The sequence below is a fragment of the Chlamydotis macqueenii genome, chromosome Z (assembly GCF_036417535.1).
Source record: "Chlamydotis macqueenii isolate bChlMac1 chromosome Z, bChlMac1.mat, whole genome shotgun sequence".
Lineage (NCBI taxonomy): Eukaryota > Metazoa > Chordata > Aves > Otidiformes > Otididae > Chlamydotis > Chlamydotis macqueenii.
Genome location: NC_141593.1, coordinates 23,179,201 through 23,204,811, shown reverse-complemented (window position 1 = coordinate 23,204,811; position 25,611 = coordinate 23,179,201). Strand labels below are relative to the sequence as shown.

The following is a 25,611-nucleotide window of genomic DNA, read 5'->3' as shown; positions in this document are numbered from 1 at the left end:
ATGCTTTTCAAGCATTTTGAAATCTCTGGCACTTTTAATCTTTGAATTCAGAGAACCTTTGTCTGAGGTAGTAAAATCACTAGCTAGCTAAGCCCATTATCTAGTGAAAGAGGATTAGTTTTCTTTTGATTATGGGAATGACCTTATAGAGAGCATTTGAAAGAGGCACGTTTTGCCTACCATCAGCTGTGGTATTTTCTACCATTAATCTGCTTAAACAGAAGATGAGATTTTATTTACTTGTTTCCTCAGAAGATATATGAAAAGGATTTTAGGACTTGGTTCTCCTTGGGTTTGTATTAAAACCTTCCATGGAAATTTAGAGGGTTGAACTGAAACATCTTTTTATTTTAGACTGGACAAGCAGGAAGGTAGTAAGGAACACTTCACCAATAAGGAAGGGAAAATGGCCACTTCTTAGTACAGGGTTTCTGCCTTCTCCCACTCCAGATTAAACACTCCAGGACTTCAGGAGAGTCACTTTGAATTCCACCTGTGTGAAGGAGTTTCTGGCCTCTATCTTAGGCAATGTGTGTTATCTTTCTAACTCAGATTGTCCTAAATAGAGCCGAGGGAGTTGGCAACTTCTCAGCTGTCTATGGTTTCCTAAACTTTGACTTCCCAGTGCAGATGCCTCTGTCAGATGAACTGCAGCCCAAGTGTCTGCTTAGACTACACTAGATGCTTCAGGTGTTTGGTCCAAATGTTGGTGTCGCACTGCATCAGTTCTATGAGGGTGCTCAGAGCCCTGATGTCCCTGAGGACCTGGTCTTGGGGTCTCCTCTCACCTTGCCTGCAGCCCAGGACCCCATTTCAGCCCACCAGGGATGAGAAAGGGGGTCTGGCCATTCCCTCTGGTGGAGCACAGGAGTGGAGGACACAGAGGTTGGTAAGATTGCCAACACATGTTGGCTGCTGGGAGGTGGAATAGGATCAGTGGCATAGCTCAGCCTGTGATCAGGCACTGTTGTTCTGCCAGCAGAGCTGGTGACTGAGCTGGTGTGGTGGGGACCCGTCCTTCCCTCGCCCACAGGCAGTGCCGCCAGCCCTCCTTGGGATGGTTATGGGAGCCTGACCCTGAGCCTGTGGCTGCCAGGACAGTCTGGGAGGAGACATCTGCACTGCTGCACCTCCAAGGGACTGTGTCGCTGTTTCTGGGGTATCACGACAATGTAGGTTCTGCAGAAAACTCGTAAATGCCAAATCTGCAGAAGCAGCCTAAATCTGCCCCTGTAGTCCTGTCTATTTTGACTGCTTCCCCAGTGCCCCTCATTCTCGCAGACCTGTGGTATAACCCATTGCTGCATCCCCACTATCACACTGTGCAGAGCACTGTCATACCTTGAGCATAAAAGATGCTATAAAAACGTAATTATATTCTATATCTGATGTTAATATAATATAATGGAGGACTTTGCAGTGCCCACTTAATTTCTCTAATGTTAACTTTCTAGACAAATCTAGCTATGGTATAAAGGTTTTATGTGGAGCAGAATTTTTCATTTTAATTTCTTTCCCCTTCTTCTTTTTCAGCCGAAGGTCTGGTTCTGTAGTGAACATTGTTCTCCTTGCTAGGTTGAGTTAAGCAAAAATGGCAAGAAGCTGAAAGAGCCATAGGACTGCCTCTCTCCCACCTTGACTCTTAGTGCAAGACTGCATTTTTTTCTAAGATGGATTATTTGCACTCTGGGTTACTGGTGGCTGTGGACAAAGAAACAACCATTCTCCTCAACAGTCCAGTATGATGGAGAAATTTATTTACAGTGCATTGCTTGAAATGTATTTAGCCAGTTAAGCCCTGCCTTAAAGTTTATTTTAAGAATCAGGAAGCGTTTACCTACTCCATCCTGACCGTCTGAGGGCAGTGTCACCTAATACTTGCTAGAAGTGGTATGCTTGGTCACTGCATACTGTCTGCACTGCACCCACCATCTCAGGATGTCATCCAAAACTCATAGATGTCGGAAAGAACCTTTCTACACATCTTAACTGCATCTTGGACTTGGATATATTGTACTCACTCTCTGGGCCATGAGTGTCTACTGGTGTCAGTCTTTGGTGGCACTGAATCCAGTTTGGGGCATTCTACCTGATTGTTTCATAGACCTGAAACTAGATGGGACCATGACTGACCTTCAGGTTAGACCTCTCACAGGCATACAGTGTAGATTGCTACGCAGTGCCTTTTGCATGAAGCCGTTTACGCTTGGCTAGAGCATGACTCTGAGGCTTCTCCAGTCTTGTTTTAAAGACCTCAAGTGATAAAGAATCTACAGCAGACTTTGATAAATTGTTCCATAGGCAATCAAGCTTGCTGTTAAAAACATCCATCTTGATGCACCTGAATGTGTTTAAGTTCACATTCTACCAGATACTCAGTTACTCAGAATAAGCTGTCCTTCACTTAATTTTGTCTTTGTTGTTAATGCTAATGCTAAAGTTGTGGAGCACAGCAAACCATCAGATCTTCTTGTGGGTGTTTTTATTAATTACATGCTTGCAGACAGCTCTCTCTTTTCCTTTAATTCTATCTCATCCTGAAACAAAGCCTTCTGTCTGCAGTCAAAACAAGGGTTTGGGTAGGAAGGGATGGGAAATCCTATGGAAGGGGTGTCAATGGGAAAGGAAATATGGGGCACAGACCATTCCTGGATTTTCTCCCCTGGACTTAGGGTGTTTACTGTGGGGATGATGGGAAAACATGAAGACCTCAGAAAGATGGTGATTTATATCAGCATATCAGCTAAGAACCTGACCTCATGATTATGCTTTATGCAGGCTAGTTGTGGGCAATAGAGGCATGGCTGTATTTCAACTTACATACATATGAGGTCACATAGGAGAGAAGGTACATTTCTATAAAGACATACCTCAAACATAGTCCTTCTTGTTTTGCCTGGAGTACTTACTTGAACACCACACATTTACAAGTTCCTCTTTAAACTGTGATGAAAACCATTGCAATGTGATTTCTTCTGGTGAGAAATGGCAGAATATGTAGATTTTGAGGAGACAACAAAAGAGACAAAGTGATGAGGCAGTACTTCTTGGTCCTTCTCTAGCAACAAAAACATTAGGTGAAAAGGTATAGATCAATGTCAAATAATCAGAAAAAAGAAAAAGGATAATTTTGGCAGAGATGTGTAAAAACCCTAAAGGCTTTGATGATTAGTACAGTAATCCCAATGTGTTAAGAGTTGCTCACACTGAACCTGTTAGCTTAAAGCATTAAATGTAAGGGATTCTTCTTTTGTATTTTCCAGATGATTGGTGCTGAGAAATCTGGATGTTAGCAGCAGACGTACAGTGGTAAATACAATACATTGAAATACACACATTTAATTAAACATTAATTTGAATGAATATTAGTGGTTGTTTAGGCACTAGTAGCCAGCTCTGGGCACTAAGGGTAATTCTAAACATGCTAGAGAACAATTCTGAAAATAGAAAAAAATTACTGGACATTTGTTATCTGGTGGGTGGGAAGTTGGCTTAACGCTCAACCCTTCTCTTTCCTTCACATATTTTAAAAAATCTTATATCATGTGAAAACACTTGCAATATTGAACTGAAATCAGAAAAGTCTGGTTTAGGGTGGTACAGAGCAGTGGTGAGGGAGATGTGTCACTATGTCCAGACCAGATCCTGAATTACATATAGTCCCTGAACTCCCCATGAAAACCCACTGGAGCTCCTTACTGTTGCGGCTTCCTTTCTGGGGAGCCTTCCAGCAACGGCTGGTTTTGGCAGGAGCTTCTTCCATCTGCTCCCTTGCCTCAGCTAGGCTTGGACCCAGAAATCCTCTCCTGCGTGATGAGGAGCAATCTCTACCAATTCCCCAGCCCAGGCTCCCTGCCTGGCTGACGTCTCAGAAGCACTACATCAGCAGGCAGGGAAGAGAAGAAGGGTATTGCTTCCCGTACTCAGCTTTTCTCTCTGGCTGGAGTAATCCGCAAGCCCAGATTGTTGTACAGTTTTCCTCTCTCAGTTTTCTAGCTTTTCCACTTTGAGTACTCCTCCTACAGCCTGCTGTGTGCATCCTCTCTCTGCCTGCTCTAACTCCAAGTCTGCCATAACCAAACCACTTCTCTCTGGTCCAACATGTGTCAGTGACCCTCCTTCTTTAACTTTGGCTAGGGGAATGAGGAGCTACCTGTTATGTGAACAGAGGTAGTAGGGTATAGGACCTGCAGGACAAAAATATGAAGGTTTTACTTCAGTATGTTCAATTTGGGCTTTATGACACTTAGGGCTTTGAATTGCATGAACTTCAGCCACTTAGAGAAAGTCTTGGAAATCCCTAAGAGCTTTAGAAAATGCTCTTTGCATCTTTAGCTTGAAAACCATCTCAGGCCCACTTGTCCAGGCATAGGGGACTTGCATTGCACAAGGCACATGGCAAGGGCTGATAACAGTCTATACAAATGTCTTGGCTGCAGCCTGTATGTGGCTGCCTTGTTGGTTGCTTCCATCTCCTTTAACAATTGCTGGTATAAGTAGCTGTCTGGGTTTTCACATTGGACCTAGCTTCATTTCACACTAGTAGTTCCATCACTAAGTAGACCTCCCTCCATTGTGTCTCTTTTGGGTAGTTATTAATGATTTTCCTACCTTTTAGCTTCTTGGTTTTCCCACCACAGTACTGCTGCACTTCCCATTTGGCCTAATGCTTGGAAGATGAGAAGTCAGATGTGTTATTGTCTCAGAAAATGAAGAGTTTTTAACCTCAGTACCTTGAGTAATGATCCACACCAGCCATAAAAAGGAGAAGGCTGAAGAAAACCTCAGGCTTTCTTAAAGAAGATGATTTATGGTGTTTTTTTTTAAAGAAAGGAAAGAAAAATAAAGTTAATGATGAAACATCTTCCTGAAGGACGTACTGAAACACTTTACACAGAGCATGGTACCTGCACACAGAATAGGATGTGTACACCAACGTGAACCATTGTGCTCTTGGGACTTCATGCCATCTTGCTTGCAGATTTTCATATTGTCTGGAAGAGAAACAGAATAAGACGGGAGAACATATCAGACAGAGGCCATTGGCACCAGAGATAGCAGGCTCAGACACAGTGCTGGAGTGAGATAGAAGTGCAATATTTCTCCTGTGACACTCACAGAGAGTTTCAAACCCAAAATTGTGGAACGGAGTCATGAGCTGGCTAGATGGAAACATGTCTTCACTCAATGGTACATTGAAAAAGAAGTTAATCATGTTCTGTCTTTACTCTGAGTCATTCTTGGCAACTCCAGCCACATCCTGGAAAGAGCAGAGAGGAGGAAGGGCAGAAGGGAGCCAGTAGGCAAGTGGATTATGGTTGAGTTTGGTTTGTACTGTGCTTAGGGAATTGCTGAGAAAGACTGTACAAAATAATTATGCTTATTTTTTAAAAACTCATCAGCACTTCTCAGTATTTCTTTTACCACTGTTTTCCTGCAGAGTACAGTGACAGTAATCCTTCCCAGATGATGATATAATGGTTGCAGCTTGATCTGTTATCTACTTAGGTGTCAGGTGGGGTTAACTAAACAGCTGGGAATCAGAATCGCTTTCCTGATTGGGGTCAGAAGGCAAATCACAATAAACTCTGTTTTTGATATTACAGGTCTTTGTTTTTATTGTTGTTTATACATGTAGCTGCCACCAAAAATAACTTTGGTTCATTTGTCATTTCCTTTTTAGTCGACACACAATATTTAGCTATTCAGTTCTCTGATGTTCCAGCAAGTAGACAGACAATTTTTAAAATTAGTATTCTCTTGGAGTTTGTATATTTTTCCTTCTGTTGATTTCTGGGTCTGGGAAATGGAAAGAGACTTCAGAAGCAGCCCAAGTTTATTTTCAATGCAGAAATATGTTTGAAATTCTTTTTTTTCCCTGTACCACAGTGTTGTTTTCTCTGTTTTATTGTCTCAGATGTCAAATGTGATTTTTTTAAGGTATGCTTTGGATTTTCAGGATTTCTTAAGCACTTTTTTTTCCCTGCATCATAGAAGTCAGAATCCGTTTACTGCCAGATGAATAATGTTCACCCATGTTGCTTAGCTGGATGGTTACTAGATTCTACATATATTTGATCCGTAATGTCCTAGGAGAACCTTTCTCCTCTCTCTCTCTTTGTCTCATTCCTCCTCATTATTTACCTTGCTTTCCTGGAGAGACAGAGCTTATGCTGCCTCAGTCTCTGTCAGTCACTCTGGTGACTTCTGAACTAGTTTGTCACTTTAAATCAAATTTGCAGGACGTCAAGAGGGAAGTTCCTGCAAATTTCACAAAAGTAGGAGGTCTATTAACAGATGGCTGCACTAACAGTATTGGCCACACTCCTGTGTCCTCCTGCATGCCCTGTGCAGCTTCAGGCACGAAGAGTTGATGCTGTGCTCAGAGCTGAATGCCATGGTGATTCCGGGCTGGCTGAAATGCAGTGGTGATGGCCACATGCTTTGTCCTGTGCTGTTAGCGCCATTGCCATCCCCTGCTTCTGGCAGTGGATACTGCAGAGGAGAAGTGCTGTGCTGAAGGAGAGGAACTTTTGGGAAAAAAATTCTGAACTCCATCAGCTGGCATTGCATTAGTGGACGAGCGACGTCACTGCCTGCCATGTCCAAGCCAGCTTTTGAGCCACTGACAGATGCCACAGAGCCTCCCCCATGGAACAGAGCCGGTTGCCCCTAGAGGAACTGGAAGGATCATATGACGTTAGAAGGCTCTTTTCTAAAAAGAGAACTGCAAGAGCGTCTGCCTAGAAAGCTCCTCAGCACGTATAGATACCAGAGAATTGTTAGAGCCAGTTTGAAGCAGAATATGCCGCTGTGCATGCCTTTAGTATACCATCACTGGTACACTAATACACCTTCACTTAGGGGTCAGGTGGCTGGAATGTGCATATGCGAGGTGACTCCCTGCTCCTCAGTCCTTGGAAGACGGTCTTGAACGGCTCTGAACCCCCCAAAGCTCCTGACGCGTTTAAAGAAACAAACCCTCGTGTGAAGGGGCCGTGCTGTGCTGCATTCAGCTGTGCCTGAAAAAGCTGTCCTGAGCCCAGCCAGCGTGAGTGGGGTGTGCGGCCTGCGACTGCCCACACAGAGATTGTCGGAGAGCCCTGCCTGCCCTTCCTGCCTGTGCTGCCAGGATGGACAACTGTAGCCGACCGCTAACTTCTTGAGCTCAGACTTGGCCGGTGTAATTTGGGTGACTTCGACACCTAACTTGCACTTACGTTTTAGGCCCCTAGTCTTGCTGAAAAGAGCCTGCGCTCCTTGCCTATGATGTGGGCGGAGGCAGGAGTCTACACCTTGGCAAGCAGGCTTTCAGAAGCCCTGTTTTGCTTGCTCCACAGAACACAGGTATTTACTTCCAGATTCTCCTTTGTTAGGCACCTTATCTTTGATGGGCTGGTAGGTTAGGTGATTTGGATGCTGCTCTCTTAGTTCAAACATTTTTTTTTGCAGACTAGCTGTTAATAGATCTGGCTGCCAGCATGCATGGCAGGGTGCTCACGTGCTGCTGGAAACAGAGGAGTGCCTCGCTGCATGGACAAAAAAACATTCACTGTTGAAGGCATCACTGTAGATTTGGGTGAAATGTGCTTCGTTGTTACAGGCAATTCTTCTATCACCACTCTCAAAGCTATGCCTTTGCTGGGATGTAAGGAAATGTTCAATGTTTTGACTTAAGCCAAAGTTATTTAATAAAGGAAGGCAGTGTACACTTGCATGGCTCCAGGTAGGGCTGGCAGGATGCTAGCTGCTCAGAAGGTTTTATTTATTCCTAAAGAGCAGGAATACGCTGTAACACTTCTAGCCAAGTGATTTCCTTATTTTAGACCTCACCACACTGATACAAACAAGAGGGGCTGAAGAAGCAGATATAAATAGCAGTCAGATATGCTTATTTCTGATATTCTTGCAGAGATTTTATGATGGGTTTTTAGTTTTGATTACACACCTTGAGGCAGAAAACTGGCTAAAGCAGATTTTTTATCAACTATGCCATGAAATCTAGATTATTTCCCTAGTCCTATTGCTGTTTTTTTTTCAGAGGAAATTAAAAAGGAAAAAAATGATTTTTAAGGCCTATCATAGATCAGATAGCCTCTGTTAGTAAAATGGTCTTACCTTCTGTGGTTTCTGAATGTTTGGTATTGCTAGAAATATTACCATTTATTTTTAATTCTGAATCCCTCTTGATAGAAAAGTAAAAGCACACTCTATTTATTGTCCAGTTTTGAAAAGACATAAGCATGGATTCATGGATTCACAAATTAATATGAAGTTAAACATCTACTTAATTTTTTGAGTAATGCCCTTTATGAATCAGAACAATTAATTTAACTTCTCAGCTTTTAATGTACTTGTAGGTACTGCAGTTTGATGAATATAGAATGAGTGAAGTCACTAGCAGCCTTTTTCTTCTGTTTCCTGTCACCTGATGACCAAAGAGCAAAAACCTGACAAAGAAATTTTAGCTAGTATTTATTTGAGGTTGGTGGAGTGAGTGAGTCTTGGTAAAAATCATTAACTACAGAAAACCTGAAACCATAAACTACTGTTCAGTTTAGACAGCAAAAAATGCCAAATACCAAGGGAAAAATAAAAAAAAATCACAGAAATACCGGTTAGACTAGTTAGTTAATCTCTATAAAATATGTTGAAATAGAGAAATATGAATCAAAATTTAATTACAACAAGATTTTTTTTTTTGTTAAAAAAAAAAAAGTCTATATTGGGCCAGTAGAAAATTATGACAAAAGAGAAAGTAGACAAGAACCCAGAATTAATCTTACAGAAACAATACATCAATGAAACAAGAGAATAATATAAGCTATGGACTAATGTTCCTCTCCTTGTGAAACCCAAGCAGAAGCAGACCTTGCTTCTGGAAGGCAGCGATCAGGAAAGCCAGAGCAAGACGATGCTTAGACTAGCTTAATTTTTTTTTACTGGATTTACAAATTAGTAACATCACAGGGGCTAGTACTTCCCTTTACTCTGCACTTCTCTGTACATATTCAGTATATTTAAATGTCTCAATCTTTGATTTTTACCAAAACTCCAGTTTGCAGTCAAATATCAAATAAATTGGTTATTAGGATATACTTAGGTAGGTTATAGGATATAACAGGTAGGATATTACAGGTAGGTTACAGGATAGACTTCCTGTTCATTGCTTCTTTTTGTAATGACTTACGTATGACAGTGGCTCTGTGGCCACTTCGAACCTTAGGGAGAAATAGCCTCTTAAAGCAGAACATGTTCCATAGAGAAAAATACCTTTTTTGATCCTTGAATCAATCCACTTACACTGAGAAGAGAAGACAACAACTCCTAGATAAATAATAAAATTAACAGAGGCTGTTGTTCTTTATTTGGTCCTTCACACTGTTGCCATCTTCAGTTGCACAGCAAACAGCAACACTTGGGGAGGAATAAACAGCTCTGGCTGTCTGACAGTAACCTGAGGCTCTCTCATTACAAAAAAAGAAAAGTAAGGACAAATTCAAAGGGAATGCAGAGTACAGTGACAGAGAAAGCTACTTAGTAAATGTTTGTAAGCAGGACAATTCTTGAATATGCATAAGCACACTAGAAAATCAATATAACCTCTGGGGCCCCTGTCTTCAGAGATTCTGAAAATTCACTTTATGCTCAAGATGTCTCTACCGCAAATGTATGTTCAGACATGAGAAAAGAGCTGGAAGGGTACAGAGTAAGAGATGACAAGTACACAATAGTGAAAAATGGGAGTAAAAAAAAAGGGAGCAATGCAAGATTATACTTAAAACCCACACTGTTAATTGGAATCGAGTCACAGTGCTTTCTTTCTTGGAAAAAGAATAGTAATTTGTGTTCAGCTTTGGCAGAAGAACAGCATGTATAAGAGCAAATAACATTTGAAAGTAGAACAAGCCGACATGGCACCAAGTGAGATAAATGCTTATCGTATAATCTTTAACTCCTGGCTTAGCTGCTGCTCTGCCTTGCCAGAAAATCAGGATTTGGAGAGGAATTATACAGGCTATAAATAATAGTTCCAAGCAGCAGCATCAGAAAATAGTTGCAACTGTATTTGCCTGTGATCATTAAAGTACCACAAAAACAAAGAACATCTCCTCTTGATGGTCCTAAATCACAGATTTGGTGCAGTAGTTTCTATTTTTTGCTGCAGAAGTAGCTAATGTCCATGTTATTAATGAACCAAGTGCCTTCTTAAGTTGTACAATCTTTTTCATCATTACCTGCCTGAACAAAAAAGCCCTGCTGTGCCTAGAAGTGAGGGAAAGTGGTTGCAGCAGCTTCTAGATGACAGATCAAAAGTGTTCTGGACTCCTGCCTCAGCATGAAGCCGATCTGCTGTGTTAAGCCATCTATTTAGCAAGATAACCATCTGTCCGGAGTAGGCTTGATGAGGTAATGGTTTTATTAATTTCTTCTAATAAGTAAGATGAGCAGACGAAGCTGCCTGTGGCATTCAGATATGAGTATCTGACCTTTACAAAATTATCTGCCTTCCTTTCTGGTACAAAATCTGAGGATTTTCAGTGCATCAGAGGTGTTACCAGATGAATTTTCCCAGGGCTTTGCAGTGAGCATGAGGAGGAGGTAGGTCCAAACTTTTTCACATCTGCAGAATAGGCACTTTTTAATCACCAAGGCTAAAGCAAGGAAAGGCTATTTCCTCCAGACTCTTCTGTTTCCTCTACATTGAAGGATGTTGCATGCTATCTGCATGTTCTTCCAGCTCCGCTAGATGAAATTAAACTTTCTGAAAAGCTACCTGCTCTTAATTAGAAGCTATCACTTTCCTTGGTAGGTTGTCCAAAAGTTGCCACCTACACTGCTTAAAAATGGTGACCTGTTCCTTTGCTGCACTTCCTTCTTAAATTTCCACCCACTAGTTTTGCCTCTGCCTTTCTCCTTGAGCTTAAAAGGGCCTTTAGGACTCAGCATTTTCACTGCCTAAAGGAGCCACAGCAAAGCGTTTTGCTTTGCTAAAGTGTGCAAATCAAGCTCCTGAAGCCTTTCCCTGCACCACTCTTCTTCCAGCTCTGAAATAATTTATACAGCTTATTCGTGCAATATCTTCAGGTTTTCAGCATCTTTTTAGAAATGTGAATGCCAAAGGTAGACAGAATTGCACTATGAGCAAAGACATTTATATTCATGGAACAACAACAAAACAGATCAATTTTTTAGGTTTTGGAAGATATTTTAAGGTAAATTCAGAATCCAGAATAACCAGTAGCTAAATAACGCAAGCTCAGGAAAAACAACTCATGTGCCTTTAAGAGCATGGCAGCCTTTAAGAGAGAGTGTATAAAGAGGCACGGTGATAAATCATGAGCAGCATTTCTTGTACATAAAATGCAGAGAATGCTGCAAATGCTGCTACCAACTGAAATAAGGGTATCCCCTTCTTTTATCTGCAAAAAGACACTCCAATAACATTGTCCAGTGTCGCCAAGGATCATCCTATGGACATGTCTGCAGATGCCTGTGGCCTCCTGTGCAGAATAGCTAACACAGACACGCTCAGTAACATGTGTGTTTTGTCTACATGTGTGTTCATTTCGCCTCCACCACTTCACCACCCTGAGCTTTTAATATTAAAGGCTTAATTTGCCATTTCACTTTACTCCCCTGGTCTTCTACTGGAATTCATGTTGGAAAGCACCAAAACCAAGTGCAGCCACACCCGGTGAGGAGTGGGCGTTGATGTATACCAAACTTGAAGGGGAGTGAGGTCCTCTTGGCCTTTAAAGAGCTCAGCAGGTTGCTACTGACGGTCATCAGTAAATCCACGGCAGTAGAGTTTTTAGCCAACTCTCAGTAGCTGTCAAGAACGTGTCTGAGAAGCTCTGGGTGATCCTGATCTAAGTTATTCTCCTTCAGCAGATGCTCCAAAAGCCTCCAAAAGGCAGATACTGTTATTTTGTACATGGTAGATGAGCCATGCACACCTCGTGGTGTATGCTATGCATGGCTCTCACCTTCCTGCGGACACCATGGTGGCCTTTGCTGGTGCCCAGGACACACTCAGCTCCAAGGTGTGGAGGGATTCCAACCAACTTTGGGCACACTGGAGCAGTTACAGCAAGGGAAGTGATACTCCCACAGGGACAGGTTTTCCCCAAAGCCACTTAAATCTGTTCTAAATGTATGGCTTATGCCTTACTCACTCGTTAAGTTTAGAGCTGCTGAAACACGATGCCTCCAGAAATGTCATCTTGTCAGCCCTGTGGGCAGGCATTTCAGGTTGAATGGGGAAAAGGACTGGGAATGTTTAACCAAAAGGGCACATGGCAGAAATAGTCGTAGGGAAGCCATAGCCTGTTGGCCATCCCTGTGGCCAGAGAAGCAGAGCAGCTGAGGCCAGCACCGTAGAGGCAGCCCAGCACAGCCATGACAGACTTCTTGCTTTAGAGACCTTCTCCCAGAACAGCCAGAAACATTAATGGTGGTAAAGAGGATAGGCATGACTGGGAAAAGCTATTTAAAGAACTAGCTCAGGAAACGAGTACTTGTTAGCATGGTTTGAACAAGCTGACAAAGCAAAGGAGCTCCAAGCTGTTAGGTCAAAATCAAGTGTATCTGCACTGCCATGGTGAGTTATGAGGTGAAGAGAAACAGTGGGGCTTGCTACAGAGATCGTGTGAAAAGACCCCCACCTGCCATGCAGGTGTCCCCTTGTTTTGCTGTTGCAGTGACCTTTTCCGCAGGATGTCGCTTGTGCGGAGGCAAGGATTGCTTCTCAGAGGGACGTGCATCTGCCTCGGGAGTCAGGGAGGTGGGGATTGCTTTTGTTTTCTGAGCATGTCCCATGGGTATCTCTGAGGTAAGAGGGGAGTCAGTGTCAGGAGCAAATGGTTTGCCACCCCACAGCTGCTTGATCCCAGAAGGCCAAATTCCCAGATAACCACATCCTGCCTCTTCAGTCTCTCCTTGGCTTCAAGGAAAGCAGATGCTTGTCTCCCTCCTTCCCTCCCGGCTGCAGCAGGCCTGACTCTGCAGTCAACTGCTGCTCCCAGGAGCTGCTTTCTGCAGTTTCTGTGCATGAATTTCCTCAGAAAAGAAGGCCACATGCACATGCAGTGCACTTCGCTGCTGAGTGAAGACACTGGGGCTTCATGTTAAAAGTTTTAATCCATGGAAGAGCTAAAACTTTTCCTCCATGGAAGACTGCTGTTTGCTTTTGTGTTATACCTGCCTTACACCCACCTTGGTGCTAACACTGAGGACAGGCAGGGCACACAGAGACTCCCAGCGCTAAGGGTTAAAATAATATGGGCTGCTTGTAAATAAATACCCTCCAGTGAGTAGCTATTAATAGTGCGAATGTCCTTTTTAGAGGCAGCTGAACCACACTTGGAGAGGAAGACCCAGTATAATGTGGGTCCCTTGGTACGTGCTAGGATCTCTGGGGCTGGAGGCCAGCCGGGCATGCTCCTGCCAGGTCACCGCTTGTCCCACTGTGCCTTTGTCTGCTGGCTTCTTGAGAAGAGCAGCCTATGGACGCACACTTACCACCTCCCTCACCAGACTTTGCATTTATCTTTTCCACATGCCCGCGGCCTCCCCGACTTTGTTTCCTCCACGCTTGAAGGGGAAGCCACCCCTGGGTGGAGGCTGAGCTCCTCCATTTATTGCCCCAAAGGCAGCAGGGTGGGCTTGTGTCTCCTGTTAAGCGCCTTGTGGAGAAGGTGATGGAGAATGTCAGGTCAGCTTCAGTAGCCATCTAAATTTAACTGCAAAAATCTACGTTTGCCTTCCTTGTGTCTGCTGGCCGCAGAGGTGGCATGGCCCAGACAGCCTTGTGGGATGGCCCAGGGCGGAGGTGGGTGTCCAGATCCCCCAGGAACCATGCGAGGTCCACACCGGGGCAGCCGGGCACACAAGTGCCCCCCTTGCCCCGGGCAGTGCAAGGATTGAATGTCTTACAGGTGTTGGGCACGCAGCAGCAGCCCTCAGACGCCCGGGTGCGATGAGCGGGGTCAGCTAATGGCAGAAGTGTCTCAGGCTGGCTTGCACCTGGAGCTGTGAGATATCTGATCAGCTGTCTCACGTTTCTCTGCTGGAACTACAGGCACCCCCATCAGTTTCTGTCTCTCCCGTGCTGCCCAACGGGTGACGACGGAGAGGAGCTGCTCTGTAATCACAGACATAAACACAGATGTGGCTGATCTCTCTAGCTCCTGACTTTAATCAAAACCACATTCAGCTCTGCAGCCCTGAGGATCCTTTTTTTTTTTTTAAAAAAAAAAAAAAATAGGGCAGTGTTCCTATAACAAGGGAGTGGTTCTTAGGGAAGAAAACCTTGTGAGTCAGTGAGGGAATCCATGCTTGCTTGCACTAAGTTGAAACTTTTTAAAAAAAGCACAGATCAGTTCTTGGGGATGTGATTATAAATGCTTCACCAAAACTGCAAGGGAAAACCCAGAGAAAGGGACTTCTTTCTTTTTTTTTTCCTGTAGACATTTCTAAAGAATTCTTCTATTCTTTTAAAGTATATTTCAGCCCTCCTTTTTAGTCTTTTACTGTTCTTTATACAGAAACTCCTAACTTAGAAACACTGAATTTATTCTATTATAAAGCCTTTGAAAGGCAGGACCTGATTCCTTAGTTTCTGGAGGGGCATGTGATAATGAAATGGACCTAATTACAATATCACAGTTGTGGTATGAATTTTCCATTGGCAAGTTTTAATGGTCCAATGTACTTATTGCTTGTGATGTAACTCCATTAGAAGTTCTCTTCTTTAAAATTTTTGTGATGGAAGATGTAATGTGAAGGTGGTTTCATTAAAGCTCACTCTAACCCTGCATATTTCAGGGGATTTCTACTGGCTGCCCTTTCTAAAAATGTGTATATCTATAGCCAGAATATGCGCAAGGCAGAAGTGTATCTGTTCACTGGATTTCACTACTGAAATTATTTGCATGACAAAAGTGCATGTGGTTGCTAGAATACCCAAACAGGGGGAGATAAAGTCATTCTTCTTGAAAAAAATATATGTCCCTTTCAAATTGGGTTTTAGATGTGAAAGTAAAATGTTAATGTGAATAATGCTAAGTCAGCCTGCTCCAGCTGGGAATCTGCCCCATGTAGTCATCCTCAGAGGGATGGGCATTAATCTATTATTCAACTGCACAAAGTTCAGTAGAATAACTGTTCTCACTAATTGCTAATGGGTGAAATTGCTGGTGCTTATAGGCAGATATTCTGGTAACAGATAATTAAGCAACTAAGTAGTTGAAAGTGTCAGGAGAGAAAAATGATCTTTTCACCTCACTGAGTTCATTTTTTAAAACTGTGTCAGCCAAGCTCACTCTGCTCCCGCACAGCCAGCCCGCAGCTCTGCTGGGGGGATGCACTATGGCCACCGAGTGCACAGACAGAGGGGAAAATGAGGGAAAAATGCTTTTCTTAATTCTCCTTCAATAGCTGCCGCCCATGCTCAAGGTGGAGCTGCAAATCTCCAGCAACTGCTGCACTTGGGTCTTGCTTGCATTGACTTTTAGAGCTAAACCTTGATCGTCACTTGCTTCATGGCTGATAAATGTTCTTCCTTCCCACAAGCCATGTCCCCATGCTACGGCACCCAGACGACTCTCCTCTGGCTCTGTGGTTCAGGTATACTCCTGGAGCCTTTCCTTTTCAGGAGGTGCCAGAGCAAGGATGGGCAGATTGTCAGCTGTAAAGAGGAGGAGAAAGCAGCCTTTACCACATGGGTCGAAGGGAGAAGACAATTCAGGCAGCAAGTGAGGACAAGAGCCATAACATGATATTTTGGCCCCTCTACCAACTCTGAAATTCATCTCTCCTTGTCCCTGGGGAGGGAAAGGGAGCAATCCCTGACCCCTTGGAGCCTCAGGGCAATGCAGCCAGTGCCTGACCTCCTGGCATTTCAGCAGCCCCTGGGACGCAGCGTGGGACCTGAGCACCAGGGCAAGACGGTCCCAGGCAGCTCTTCAACAGCTGACATATCATCCCGAAGCCTCAGCACCTGCTTCAAACCTGGCACCCTTTTTGGGATGGAGTGCGGCTGGGGACTCCTTTTGCTCCCTCTCCTCTCCCTGTTGCAGCCCCGAGAAGACAGTGCGTACGAAATGCTGGCTGGCTCCCTAACTTGCAGTGCTGGCAGCGCAGAGTCTAAATATCACTGTGCTTTGGTAGCTATTTCTGCACATCACGAGGATGCCCTGAACCCTTCTCTCTCTCAGGTGTGAACCTGTCCTTGTTTGCACCTATTTGTGGCATGGCCCAACATCCCCTTGCAATTCCCTGTAAGTCAGATAGGGAATAGTGGAGAGTGCTAACAGTGGAGACCAGTTATCCCCAGGGTATTCAGCCCCCTGAGCTGGAAGACAGGGACAGAGAGTAGAATAAACCCCCTGGTTAACGACCTGCTACATAACCTGGACACACACAAGTCTATGGGGCCAGATGGGATCCAGCCGAGAGTACTGAGGGAGCTGGCGGAGGAGCTTGTCAAACCACTCTCCATCATTTATCGGCAGTCCTGTTTAACAGGGGAGGACCCAGATGACTGGAGCGTTGCCAATGTGACGCCCATCTACAAGAAGGGCCTGGAAGGAGGATCTGGGGAACTACTCTGATGGGGATGTTATCTACCTGGACTTCAGTAAAGCCTTTCACACTGTCTCCCACAGCATTTTCCCAGAGAAGCTGGCAGTTCATGGCTTAGACAGGTGTACTCTTCGCTGGGTAGAAAACTGCCTGGATGGTCAAGCCCAGAGAATTATGGTGAATGGAGTTAAATCCAGTTGTTGGCTGGTCAGAAACAGTGTTCCCCAGGGCTCAGTGTTGAGGCCAGTCTTGTTTAATATCTTTATCAATGATCTGGATGAGGGGATTGAGTGCTCCCTCAGTAAGTTTGCAGATGACACCAAATTAGGGAGGAGTATCCATCTGCTCAAGGGTAGGAAGGCTCTGCAGGGGGATCTGGACAGTCTGTTGTTGACGTCAAATGTATGAGGTTCAACAAGGCCAAGTGCTGGGTCCTGCACTTTGGTCACAACAACCCCATGCAATGCTACAGGCCTGGAGAAGAGTGGCTGGAAAACTGCCCAGCGGAAAAGGACCTGGGAGAGCTAGTAGACAGCCAGCTGAACATGAGCCAGCAGTGTGCCCAGGTGGCCAAGAGGGCCAACAACATCCTGGCTTGTATCAGGAACAGTGTGGCCAGCAGGAGTAGCAAAGTCATAGTGTCCCTGTACTCGGTACTGGTGAGGCTGCACCTTGAATACTGTGTGCAGTTTTGGGCTGGTTCCTGCAAGAGGAATGTTGAGTTGCTGGAACATGTCTAGAGAAGGGCAACGAAACTTGTGAAGGGTGTGGAGAGCAAGTCTTACGAAGAGTGGCTGAGGGAACTGGGATTGTTTAGTCTGGAGAAGAGGAGGCTGAACGGAGACCACATTGCTCTCTACAACTACCTGAAAGGAGGTTGTAGGGAGGTGGGTGTTGCTCTCTTCTCCCAAATAACTAGTGATAGGACAAGAGGAAAAGTTCTCAAGTTGCATCAGGGGAAGTTTAGATTGGATATTAGGAAAAATGTCTTTACTGAAAGCGTGGTCAAGCATTGCAATAGGCTGCCCAGGGAAGTGGTGGAGTCACCATCCTTGGAGGTGTTAAAAAAATGTGCAGATGTGGCACTTCGGGACATGGTTTAGTAGGCATGGTGGTGTTGTGTTGATGGTTGGACTTGATGATCTTAGAGGTCTTTTCCAACCTTAATGATTCTATGATTCTATGAGTATTTCCCATGTTTTGCTGCTGATCACAGACATCTATTTCTGATTGTGTGTTAATAAGTTTCTAATGAAAAGCAAGGCTCCCAATGAATAGGTGTTGTATCACTAAGTGCTGTTCCTCCAAGTATCACCCAAATTTGCCTCCTCCTGCAGCCCTGGCTGCACACTGCATGCCAATGGCAGGCTGATGCAACAAGGAGCACATGTCTACTTAACAGTAACTGTTACAGTGAAATATAATATTGCAGCAAATTTTATCTCCAGGATGGCCACAGAAATACCAGCACATCCTTATCCGGATGCTCATGTCATGCTGAGCAGAGAGCAGTGCCACTCAGAGCCTTGTACTGGGGTTTGAAAGCTCAGTCTTGACAACAGGACTGCATTAGAGCACAGTTGGAATGAATTTTCCTCAGTAGTCTGAAAGTTAAAAGTCTATAAATTATAAGGCTATAAAATGAGTGACAGATGTAGTCCATTACAGGTACACTTAAAAAAAAATTTATTTTGTTCACATACAGTCAGTCTAAAATCACTCTCATTGAGAGTCAAGAAACCTCACCAAAGAAGAGCCCTGTCTCAAAACTCGTGTCTCAAGTAATGCTTCAGCAGAGCAGACAAGAGCCTGCTCTTCAAGACAGGTTGAATGCAAAGCTGGCTGAGACCGATGAAGAGGCTGCAGGGGTCTTTGAGTCTGACCCGTGCTGATTCTTATGTGAATAAGACATAATGTAGATGTTCTCCATAAATGACCATTAGTGACTTTTCACAGCTCTCCTACACAATCAAGGCTAACTACATGGAGGCTGAAATTTCTTTTATAAATAACATTATTTGAAAATAAATTAGGGGGTAAAGAGGAGAACTCATAAAGAGTGGACATAGGAACTAGACTGCAATGAGAGCCATAACTTAAAATTCAAAGAATTGGCTAAATACATGTATGTTCACTAGATGAGAACAGCTCACCAGTCAGGGACAACTCTGTCCGATTACCTACAAAACTAGATGGGAGATGAACAAACATACAGGTTCCTTGGGATCCAGGGCACAGCTGGCACATGGCATGTTCATGAGGCTGCATGGGAAGCCAAAAGCTGTGGGTACACCAAAAAGGAATTTCTGTGCCCACGATCTGGTAATCTGTAACATTCAGTTGTGAATGAGAAGCTGAGGTGTCCACTGTGAGGGCCTGGGCTTTTGTCATGTCCCACTATTTTCAGCCCAGAGCGGGTGTGCTGAACCAATGCCTGTTTGCCTGTGAGTTGTGCCGTGCAGATGAGTGAAAACCAGGCTTTGTAACTGTCTGAATAGTCAAAACCTACCTAGGAAAACTACCAAATAAAAAACTAGAAAGCTTGAAGAATTTCATTGAATGAAAAATGCTGGCTGACCTGTTAAAGATATTTCAGTTTCATTTTGGCATTGCTTAATGCTCTCCAAAACCTTTTTCCCATTTTAGAGGGGGATCTGGATCAGTTTTGAAGTGATGAACGGTGTTTCAAAATGAGACTAGAAGAGTTTTGTTCTTCAATGGTGAATGAAAATGCTGCAGCATTTCTAAAGCAAATTCCCAAATGTCAAAATCCACAAAAATCTTGAGCTTTGATATACTGTGGCATTTTTTTCCCTTAGAAACTTATAAAGTTTGACCCAATTCTTTCAAAAATAGGTATTTAAGAGATTCACTCATTGACAAAAAGACTCCTTTCCCATCTAATCTAGAGTTAAAGGTGTGACTGCAGCCCTGTGAGCTAAGGCTTTCTTGCTGGGGCTGTAGCAGGCTGGTGTCTTCTCCTGACATAAATTCACCCGTGAGCCTCATAACTCAGGGAAGTATGAAATTGGTTGAGGTACACAGCTGTAAAACCAGAGCAGGGAATCAGGCATAGGCTGCTAATTTCACACTGCTGGGGAAAAAAAAAAAGGAATTTATAGTTAATTGGAATCAAAAGAATCTCTCTGTAAATCATGTCTGAGGATGCTGGAGTGAAAAGGACAGAAGGCAAATGAATATTTAAGGTGGGAAACTTAACTAGCTCTGGTGGGAGCTGGTATGGCTCACCTTTGGCCTTGCTGTCTTTCTGGCAGCTGAGGAGAGTTACTAATGCAGGGTCTGCTCCCGAGATGCAGACAGGGTCTGAGCCCTCCGCGTGGAGGGATGTCCCAGCTGAGTTTGTGCATTGCCTCAGGCTGGTGGCTGGAGAGGGCTCCTGGCTGTTTCCTGCTGCCTACCCTGTTTGACAGGGCACTTGGCAAGGGAAAAGCCCCAGGCTGGCCTCTCAGGTGCTCCAGGCGTGCAGAAGCATGCAGGGAGGCATCTGACGTGGACTGCTGCTCCGGTGGGCACAGGCAGGCGAGGAGGGAAGGGCATGGGGGGTGCGTGGGGTGTGCAGATCTGCACACCCTGCAGCTGGGAGGGCATGTGAGGGCAGAGGAAACCCCTGGGGAGAGGAGCGGGGGACCGGGGGGGATCTCTGTCTGCAGAGAAGCTGCAGGTTAGAGCATCCCCCAGCACACAGGTGCTATTTTCCTGCCAAGGCAATGGCCTCTGGCACCCACCATCATCCAGCACCTTCTATTGGAGGAGTGCTTCTTTGTGCAGCCTGGAGGATGCATAAAACCTGTGTGAGTCCTCACTAATGAGCTTGGTCTAGTGTTAAGCCATCGCTTGGCACCATTGGCCAAACGATGCTCTTGTTAAACCTGCGTAAAACTGAAGTAGCTGCCTCAGCTGAAGTAGCTGAGGTATAATGCAGATTTATGCCATGCTGATTAGTAGCAGAGTTTGATTCTGTTATTTTATAACACCATGACTGTAGTTTTACTGGTCCTTGGGGTGCAGAGCAAAAGTATTTGTATTTACTTGCTCTGAATTTTAAGTGCATTTTGCTGTGATACCTTAATTAAAGCATCTTTCAGAAGTGTGGATCCCTCAGATCAATATATTTTCCTCTGATGGTGAATTGTGGCCTAATGTTCTGAGCCATGCAGGACCCATAAAGTACCAGTCTATAATAGCATTTCACCTCAGTGAATCTAGTAGCTCCATCCATGTTATATACAATGTTAGTCCCTGACCTTTCAATGGGCTTAGCAGCCAGTAAGCTCACCTGTCTGTAGGCTGCCTTCTTGCCATTTCAGGTGGTGGGTAACTCACTGTCTTGTCATGACATGCATGCATCTCGTTTTCTTGGTGAAAAAAAATTAATTGCCAAAAAGCCCATAAGTATATTTTTGCTGAAAATATCTGGAAACTAATTTTTTCCACCTCTCATTACTGGTTCTTTAACAAAACAAGCTGGATTTTTGCTCATATGGGTAGCAGTTTTACATCTAACGAGGCATTACCTGCAAAAATTTGTCACAATGGCAAAGTGTAGCAGGATGCAGACTTGTCACGTGCATCCCTTTGGGAACATGAAAGTTTAAAAGCACTTGGTCCCCAGACCATGAAACTTCTGCTTGTGCAAGTATCGTAGAATCATAGAATCTTAAGGTTGGAAGAGACGTCCAAGATCATCAAGTCCAACTGTCAACGTAACACCACCTTACCTCCTGAAGTAGACTACTAGGGCCAGAAAAGTCCACTTGCAAACACGGAGATGAGGACAGTGGGTGCCAAGGACATGCAAGGACTTGTTCTCCTTCCTAATACTTTGATTGCTCTGCAATCTAAAGGGAAAAGAAGGAAAGGAAAAGCTTTCAGTCCAAGTGGAAGAGAGATCTCTGGCAGGATTAAACGATGTTCTGCCTCCCGACTTCTGGTTATGCCACTAATTGTTCCTTTGTGATGTTCCTTTGCTGTCACAATCTTTCTAGAAAATACGCTACAGATGTAGCAGAGAGCCTTAAAGCACCAAAATGTGAAAACTCGCTGAAATACACAATATAAATAAAAAATGGGGCAGAGAAATTAAAGCCCTCCAATGAATAGCATTAGTTTGTAAGAAGGGAGGGAATTGTAATTTAGTCATGGTTGAATGTTTCCCATTTCCTCTTCGCATTCACAGCCCCTTTTTATAATTTTGCTTTTGTGGAGAGAGAGATGTTGGGATTCTCTGAGGTTTTGGGAATATCCTTGCTTTATCCTGAAAGCACCTGTCTATTCCCCCCATGACACAGCCTCTAATCCTGCCCTGGATGCAGTGAGATGAAATGGGCTTCTAATTTCACGGTTGAAGTCAGAAGAGATAATATCTGCTCAGTTCCCTGCATAAAAATTGCTCTCTAGCATAGGCCTCCTGGAATTCTGCTTTTGTGTCCTCAAAAGGATTGGGATGTGAAGATCCATCCGGGTGTGCAAGATCTCTGTATGTGTTGAAAAAATAAAATATCTGGGTTGCTTGAAACGATATAAAATTTTAATAAGAGTTGAGTCACATAAAGCTTTTCACTGCCTTCCCCTTTTATTCTTGATATATATTCTAGCCATGTCTGTAGAATATAGCTTGTCAGTGTACGTAGGTACAATCTGATTCGTGTTGACGTCTTGTAAAGACCGGGGAGGTGTTATTCAGACAGCTGCAAGGGCAATTCTCAGAGAGTGGGAAGAAAGACTGTATTGTACCCCCTCTGATGTGAGTTTTTAAAGGTTACCTTGTTTGTGCAGCATGCGCAAAGACATCCGAACCAAGCCCCGGTAAGAAGCAGAGTCAGGGGAGGGTTAAGGAAGTCAGTGATGCTTGCTGTTAACATCTTTCATCTTTTTCAGCTTTGTAAAAGATAAATGTTTCAGATTTCAATCTGTGGTTCCCAGCAGTGCTTTGGGAACACTGCAGTAGGCCCGCAAAAATCGCTAATGCTGGGCCAAGCCGAGATAATGCGTCTCAGCAGGAATGACATAATGCCCTAAAAGAAGACTATGATGTAATGCATCTCTCACAAATTAGAGCCAATTTCTGTTAGAAAGCCGCGAAGTCTAGCACTAATACTGCAATATGCAAAACTTTGGTGGTTTAAATCTTTTCTTCTTTTAATTTTTTTTTTTTTTTTTTTAAGAATGATTTTGTAAGGCTTACAGCACTCGTGCAGTCTGTCTCAGTACCTAGAGAAGCTTCTCTCTCCTTCCACGCTATCTTGAAATTTGGGTGCTTGCTGAAAGCCATTAAGCATTTCACCTTGGCTGAGGTGTCTGCAATATGTTAATATGAACACTGTAATTTATGGCATTAACATGGCTGTTTATGCAGGTGAGGCATAAAGCATATATAGTATATTACTGTAAATCCCGCTTAACAAAGGTGTTATGCAGGAATTTATTAGGCTCACTAATGTCTCATGGAAAAGTTAAGCAGTATTTGTGCTAAGCTCAGCTTGGGCTTCAGCCAGTGCAACTCCTCAGTCCTTGGTGGAGTTGCTCCCCTGAGTAAGGTAAGCCAGATTTGGGCCCATGCAGTTTATAAACCATCTCAGTTAGTTTTCTTGTCTTTTATTAATAATCATGCTGTCAGAGCAGCATGAGCTGCCTGCTGCCTGCTGCTCAGTGATCCTGCGGTGCATAAGCCAGCGGGACTGGTGTGCTGTGAGCTGCTGCAGGGTTTATTTCCAAGCACGGCATCTCAGAGCAAACCTGCTGTGGTCCCACACCCGTCCTGACCCCAGCCCCTGGTGAAGCAGTGGGATGTCCTGGAGTGTCTCACTGTCCCCTTAGCATGCTCATGGTTTGCAGAAAGGAGACCAGGCACGCAGCTGCCTTTGGGGTTGTGGCCCTGCACCCCTCATGCACCCTTTGTGGGGCAAGCGCAGGAGCTGTTGCCATCGGCTGGCTCTGCCCCTTGGAGGCAGGACAAAGCCAGGGGTCTGGGTCTGCAGCTGGCATTGGAGGGGATGACAGCAGCCCACGCGGGGCAGGATCTGGCCTCGGCTACCTGTGTGGCCACAGCAGCCTACAGCCATAATGTGGCAATGTAAACCCCTTCTCTGTGTCTTCATCTCACAAATGTCATGTAATCGGAGCTGGACCTCATATACTTTCAGAATACCTTCAGTTCTCTACAACCAGCTCTGATTAGGGCTGTGCATCCAGTCCCTGGGCTAGGACCAGGGACTTTTCAGAGGTCCCATCTGAGTCAGGGCAGGGGTCTCTGGGCCAGAACCTGTTCTCACAGGAAAGTAGAACCATATTGCAGCCTCTCACATTGCCCATGGAGATGCTCCCAAGGATGTATCCCGAGCAGCGGTCACTTCAAGAGTGTTTGCACTGGAAACTAGAATCTTTAAAAAATGACTGGTGAGGTAGTTCATGCATTGCAGCCCCCACCATGGCAGGCAGCCACCAGCGTGATTTTGACTGCTGTGGTCTCTGTGACAGAGAGCTGATCTATGCTAATCAAACCATCTCAGCTTAAGCAATTGAGGTGTTAGTATGTAACATCAGCTGGCTCTAGTAAATTTGAGGTTTACATTTTTGCTTCTCCTTGTTAAGAAACATTGGGAGTCGCAGATATTGAAGGCCTGAATTTACTTGCCTGTGGGATGGAGATCGCTAACTGAGATTCAGCAGGCAAATAAACTTTTGACCTTGTTCTAAAAATTAATAAACCACCATCAGCACCTCAAAGAGAGGGGGAAGCTGGCATCTGCTCCTGTTAGTTCAAGCCTGGACCTGCTTTTCTTTCAGAATGACCTGGCTGGAAATGGAGGCTGCTGTATTTTACGTTACAGACTGCCTTCTAAAGGAAACTGGCAGACGCGTGGGATCATAAAATTGGGAATGATGCTGGAAATGCACTGCAACCACACAAGTGAAAGGTGAGTTTCTGCCTCAAATTGTTTTAAAAACTTATTATTGTTAATAAATACCAACCTGTGTTACGTGCACCATTTCATTAAAAGAGGATAGACAGAAGGAGAGCTTAATTATCTTGCTCTAGTAAAAAGCTCTAGGGGCAAAAGGGGAATGTATAATTACAGTGTCAATATGGCCTACCAGCCTGCTGGTGGGCTGGCGGATGGGGATCTGTCTCTCTAATCCTGCCCTCACCTCTGCTGTATGTGACTTTTGGGGCAAGTCATTTAATCTCCTTTCTAACATGGGAGCTCTCATTTTTCCAGAGCTAAGTAATCAAAGTGCCCTGAAGACTATTTTTTTTTGTATAAGGACTGGAGCGTTTGTAACCTGTTTTGGCTTTTCCCATTTGCCTTTACGCGTGTTTAGGTACCTAGTCACCTTGTCCCCGCTGACTTGAACTCAGCAACCAGGATTACCTTGGCAAAGGAGGCACTGCCTGATTTAAAACCATGGCAGACAGTACCCAGCCGCATAGTGGAATTGCCTCCTGTCAGTTGTCCTGAAACCATGCAGAAAACAATGTAGCTGCTAATGTCAGCCACCTAGGACTAATTTTGGTTGAGTAATGAGAAGCGTAGCACTGGGTTTACGATATGTCTGCAACTACAAGCTGAGTGCAATGGGTTGTACATCTCCTAATCAGCGCAGAGGGAGCCAGGGCATAACAAAACTGTGTCTGTACACTATGAACCAGGCCAGGATGCCCAGAGGCCACATCCTATATCTTTGCAGCTACTGTTACCACTCCAGCCAAAAGAGTGCTGCCACATAGACCTGGCCAGCTGTCTTCTCTCCCAGAGGTGTGCTTCTGTGCAGCAGTGTAGTGCTTGTACCCTGATAACCCGCTGTCGGCAGTGAGTCTGTTGCTTTGTGCACCTAATTAATCTCAACAGCTACGTTACACAGTACTGAATGAAGCATCTCACCTGGTGTAGTAATGCCTTGGGTTTATGAATGTTCCCTGGGACTTTCAATGGCGTTGGTACGGTACGATGGGGGAAGCTTGCCTCCTATTAGGACCTGTTATTTGGTGGAAAAAAAATGTCT

The 25,611-nt window shown here is 44.4% G+C and overlaps 1 protein-coding gene across 9 annotated transcripts in view; it reads left to right on the top strand.

Annotated features, from left to right (window-relative positions):
• The first annotated feature begins 10,318 nt into the window (after positions 1-10,318).
• The window catches only part of LOC147596285 (uncharacterized), a 32,340-nt gene continuing 17,047 nt past the window's right edge, over positions 10,319-25,611 (top strand). For 5 of the 9 annotated variants that reach the window (XR_015261483.1, XR_015261488.1, XR_015261489.1 and 2 more), the window contains exons 1-2: positions 12,413-12,604; positions 24,394-24,524. Coding sequence is in view for 1 of the 9 variants with exons in the window: in XM_086771062.1 (XP_086627188.1) it covers positions 12,821-12,835; positions 24,394-24,524 (146 nt within the window). In the remaining 8 variants the exon portion in view is untranslated. Of the gene's footprint in view, positions 10,411-10,524; positions 10,603-12,412; positions 12,617-12,704; positions 12,836-24,393; positions 24,525-25,611 lie in introns of those variants that run through there. The other 4 variants (XM_086771062.1, XR_015261487.1, XR_015261484.1 and 1 more) reach the window with 4 other exon arrangements.